General features: G+C 40.8%; 2 protein-coding genes across 2 annotated transcripts in view; one reads left to right on the top strand and one right to left on the bottom strand.

Annotated features, from left to right (window-relative positions):
- Positions 1–2,994, top strand: part of SARC_11192 (hypothetical protein) — a 4,665-nt gene extending 1,671 nt beyond the window's left edge. Inside the window, exons 3-6 of the mRNA XM_014294726.1 lie at positions 213–321; positions 859–934; positions 1,897–1,988; positions 2,358–2,994. Of these exons, the coding sequence (XP_014150201.1) occupies positions 213–321; positions 859–934; positions 1,897–1,988; positions 2,358–2,468 (388 nt within the window). The 3' untranslated portion in view covers positions 2,469–2,994. The remainder of the gene's footprint in view (positions 1–212; positions 322–858; positions 935–1,896; positions 1,989–2,357) is intronic.
- Positions 2,995–3,077: 83 nt separating this feature from the next.
- Positions 3,078–4,100, bottom strand: SARC_11191 (hypothetical protein). The gene is made up of 2 exons (XM_014294725.1): positions 3,644–4,100; positions 3,078–3,383 (listed from the first exon to the last, which is right to left on the bottom strand). The coding sequence occupies exons 1-2, from the start codon at positions 3,959–3,961 to the stop codon at positions 3,114–3,116; spliced, it is 588 nt and encodes a 195-aa protein (XP_014150200.1). The 5' UTR covers positions 3,962–4,100; the 3' UTR covers positions 3,078–3,113.
- Between the last annotated feature and the right edge of the window lie 900 nt (positions 4,101–5,000).

The following is a 5,000-nucleotide window of genomic DNA, read 5'->3' as shown; positions in this document are numbered from 1 at the left end:
CAAACTAGCGCAATTGCTATCCGCACGCAACAATTTGGCAAGGACCGTATATGAGTTCTAGCGGTCTAAATCGTAGATATTCTCGTCGCAACCTCGTTGATTTTACTTTCCTTATAACACTATTATTAGCAAAAGTATCGTAGAGTTTACAGTGAGTCACATCCCCCTTGTTGTGTTTTGACTATTTCGAATCTACATTGTTATCATCTCAGACTGTTGGTTGTGGGTGTGTCGCGCTACCACCCGCTCGTTGTAGACCCATCACCAATCGAATCCATTGACTTCAAGGCCGACGGAGAGCAAGACAGGTTACAAAATGAGGTATGCGGAGATGATGTATATTGCTTGTAAATAGTAATTGTCATTGTTGTAGCACATATTCAGCAACTTTGCGCATTTCTTCTGCAGATAGTTTGCAAGGGTGCGTATGTGGATACCGCGTTCTCCCTTGTTTACGCGTGTTCTTGCGTTGTTTTTTTGTTTGAACGAGACAGTTTTCGAGTGTTGCGATTCGTACTCAATGAGAATGTGGTGAAACGCCGAGAAGGAGCAGGTAAAGTAGCAACCAACTATCTCAAAGACCGATGCACGACAAAAAATATCCATTGATGTCACGCAATACGTAGCAACCAATACCAAACCCTGGGTGCGGCATGGTACAGACTTCACAATACACGCGCGTTCGATTATCCACCAATCGGGTTGTTCAGTAATCCCTCGCTCTCGAGGGGGAGCTCAAGCTCAAAGCAAAAACTTGGGAAACTAGTGTGAATTTATTCCTTGCCTGCCTGCTTTTTTCGTCATGTTCTGTTTCTGGAGACTTCAACTGATTGGCAAGCGTACATCATACTTCCTCAGGTGACCGGGAAGAAGAAGCACGGGGCGCAGACAATCACACCTGAATCTTTATTGTGTCGCGTCAAACTTGTGAATGGTATGTATGTATTGAGTATTTACACGCATATATGTACTGAGAACTGTACAGAGCCCTTGCGTAACTACCCAAGATACCTGTCTGTATATCTGCCCTATCATCTCGGGGTGTTACATCCTCCTTGTGCTGAATTTGTATGACAGGCAGTGCATAAATCCAGAGATATCGTCAGTTTCGAATATATCTCTCTCTGTTGATTATATTCACGACGCTGCTCTTTAGTACTTGTTTACACACTAATCCGTGAATGGGGCCGCCTAATGATGTGTTGCTTCGCTCTCTAGCACGACTAGTAGTGTGTTCTATGCTGTGATGATCATGAGAGAATAGCTAGCTAGCTCAGTATGGTTGGGGATTTGCACAAAGATGTATCCCATGAAGCCAGTCTACGGTGTAAATACGCTGGAAGAATGTGAAGTCCATCACACGCATTTTGGTTTGGTGTATGCGTCTCGATTTGGGTCATGTTATGATCCCGTATCTATGTAGGAAGACGATACATGTGTACCATAATCTGGGATTTGAGAGTGCAAGGATGTTCGTGGGTGCTTGTATGGTTATATATGCAGATGTTCTAAAATAGATGTAAATATCCCTGGCTTACGCAACGCTATGTGTATAAGTATATGTAAGGACGTGATACTGGCGTGCATATATCGATCGTGCCTAACACGTGTGTACATTCCAAAATTCATGCGTTCATATAGCCCGTGGGGGTCTGTTACACGGCTATTGCAAGGCAACATCCAATTACTTCTCACAATCCTCTTGTCTCACGGCCTTCTTGGCATGCCTTTGCATACTTATCTTCAGGTACAAAATACGATACCCGTCTCAACATGCCTTTACGTATGCGTCTTTAGTTAAAATAAAAGATGCCCTTTTCAACACACTTTTACGTACTTATTTCAGATACAACATACGATTCTCGTCTCAGAATGCTTTTACGTATTTATCGTTAGGTAAAACATACGATATCCTTGGCATCGTGAAGGGGTCCCTCGTACAGGCGAATGCGTGTCTAATGGACAATCTGCAAATGCTCAAGAACAAGGTATGTTGCTGTCAGTGTTGTTATAGGCAGTCTATTACCTGATCAAGCGCTGTAGCGAGCTTGTTACCATACAGATGTATGCGGGTGTGCGGCTTCATGAGTGTTTGGTATCACTGTTGATATGGAAATATGTGTGTACGATTTCAATTCTTTGTTTGTATATTCACCTTGGCCTCGCTCCGTATTTGACTGTAGTCATAGCAATCTACGTTGATAACATTCACACAAAAAAATCATACCACGTTTTGTCCCAGGTGACTGCGAGTTTGAATGCCTATATCTGTGAGTACGTATGCAGTTGTAATACTTAAATAGTCTGGGGGTTTACATGTGTAATTTTCTCATGTTCATTTGTTTCTCATTCAACAGCCCGAAACCGACGGCTGGGTGGCCATAATCACACGAAAGAACAAATCTGACAAACTTCCGACCAATTTAGAAAATCTAGAGAGCTATGAGAAATTGCGTGGTACGACGTAGAGTATACGTGTCACCAACAACAGTCCCTAAGTACTCGACAAACACAGCGTTATAGTAAGGAAATGGCAAGACCAAAAAACATCCGCAACATCTGTGTTTTGTTTTTGTTCTGTTTTCGAAGCACCTACAGTCCACGTCAAATTCGATTGCAACTCTATCACTTGGGAGCGGGCTAGTTTCTAGCACATATCCGCTGCCTATGCAGCCGTCGTCACTCGATAATTGACACTGTTTTCCATTCCTATTCGTGTGTCGGCTTTTATAGTGCTCGTACATACGTACAGCAACACAAAAACCAATATCTGCTGTCCACTTATCGCCAAGTGGAAAATATTTAGTGCGACGTCCGACAAGTAGAGTCGGTTGGTACGACATGTGCCAGGATATGGAGAGAAAGGCAAACCAATCTCAATGTGATATTTCACAGCAGCTTAATTCAAATGGACTTGGCAGGTTGAGCTCTGTGAACGACATATGGAATAAACAGGCAAGCTGAATGATTTAATACTTCATGCCAAGATAAGTTAATCACACGGCAAAAAGTACGGTTCTCGATATATGCTTGTTATTCAATATGCTTTCATATTCATTGTATCATATCTGCGATACTTGACATTCATTTAATTTTATCATTGTTTCCAAGTATCACATCATTGTGCAACACCCTTGTTCTTTCTTGCCAACGGGCTTGGGCTTGTGATTAGCTTTGGGCTTGCAACTCATCTCATCAATCTTATTGGTAAGCTCTGTGAACATCTCTGTGACACCCTCTGCAGTCTTGGCGGACGCTTCCAAAAAACCAATCGTACTCTCTGTCGCAAACGCTTGGCCTTCAGCCGTGGGCACAGCACGCATATCTTCCAGATCCTTTTTGTTTCCTACCAAGTAAATGGGGATGGTACCTGGATCGGCATCCTGTTGAAGTAATATATTGTTTTGGTTTTATGTGAGCGTGATATAGTGAGTATCTCGTGACACAATGGGATAGGCAGCGAACAAGGCTTTAGACGAGAGGTGTACTTGCGAGCCTCAAAATGATGAAAAAAATTATCACTCAAGTCGTCAGTACCGTATCAAGAAAATGTACTTTGTGTATGCTAATACGTACAACCATCTCAATCGAGAAGGGATTGCTGTTGACCAATTACATAGCAACAGGTTTATGAGATACCTACCTTTGTGTTTAGAATTTCGGACTGCAGCTTCTTTGCATCAAAGAAACTTTGTTTATCCGTGATAGAGTAGACGATAAGAAACCCATCACCCGAGCGAATGTATTGCGGTCGCAGTGTATTGTATTCTTCTTGTCCAGCTGTATCTAAAACGTCTAGTATTTTCGGTTTACCATTGACAGTTATTGTTTTGCGGTAGCTATCTTCAATGGTAGGATCATACTCGTCTACAAATACAGAGCGAACGAATTGTATTGTTAGTGCAGACTTGCCAACACCCCCCGATCCCATAACAACTATGTTGTAACTTTTGGGTGTCATTATGAATTATTATTTGTAGCGGGAAAAGCTAGGATATTAATAGATGTTTTGAAGTGAGAACTGTGTATAACTGAGAGCCAATTTGAAATTTGCTGTATTTATGAGGTACAGAAAAAAATGCAAGACTACTTTTTATCGGGTGATATATGTGCAAATCTTCAATGGCAACTTGAACAAATGGCAATTGTATAACGCTTCCATTATAAGATAGAATAGTTGAATCTGATCTGGTAGTTTGAAACCAGTGTCTGTTTCTAAATTAGAACGAGATAACACATTCCTTCAATTCTGGCAGAGTTATCTTTGGTACCAGAAACAGTATTTAGCTGCTTCGTGAACGAAATATTGAGTTGTTGGAATAGTTTATCAATTGCCTCATGGATAGACCATGTTTTGCAGCGAAAAGGAGAATGTTCGACTTATCGACGAGGACAATCTATATAATGTCTGGCAATGATATAGCGCCTTGTTGCCAACTGCCAACATCTACAACGAAATAGGTCTATCGCTTGATTTACAAAAAAAAAGCGCAATACAACCCATCGATCACATATCATAACACAGAAGGAGTGAAATATCACACCCCTATGACTATCCAGATATCGCAGGACATGTCGCATCGAACTATTTTAGTGTTCACAACTTGAAAACTTCACATAGAGTAGTTACAAGTCATCGTCAACATTAGCGCAATCCTATTGGCTGCAGATCGAGATCAGCAAATTTGTATTTGTGTTAGTTTTCAACAAATACGTTTTATATTGGCCCTGCCAACTTGCTCATAGAATTTAAAGAGTTCCCTCGAGTCCTCATAACGTGAGCGATATTCAAAATTTACCGTTCAACAATTCAGGTACAAGTCCACGTCTACACGAGCGTCGAGCTAATGTAGACGTTTGAAAAATAATATAATATTATATTTAAATACAAACTCGGAACTTGAATAATAAAAATAACGCGTTAAAAAATTGTGCAAAGTACCTTTATTTTATTTTAGGCAACGACTACAAAGTACATTAAGATATATATTTATATATAT

Source organism: Sphaeroforma arctica (assembly GCF_001186125.1).
Source record: "Sphaeroforma arctica JP610 unplaced genomic scaffold supercont1.1566, whole genome shotgun sequence".
NCBI classification, from domain to species: Eukaryota; class Ichthyosporea; order Ichthyophonida; genus Sphaeroforma; species Sphaeroforma arctica.
This window is presented reverse-complemented; position numbering and strand designations above follow the sequence as displayed.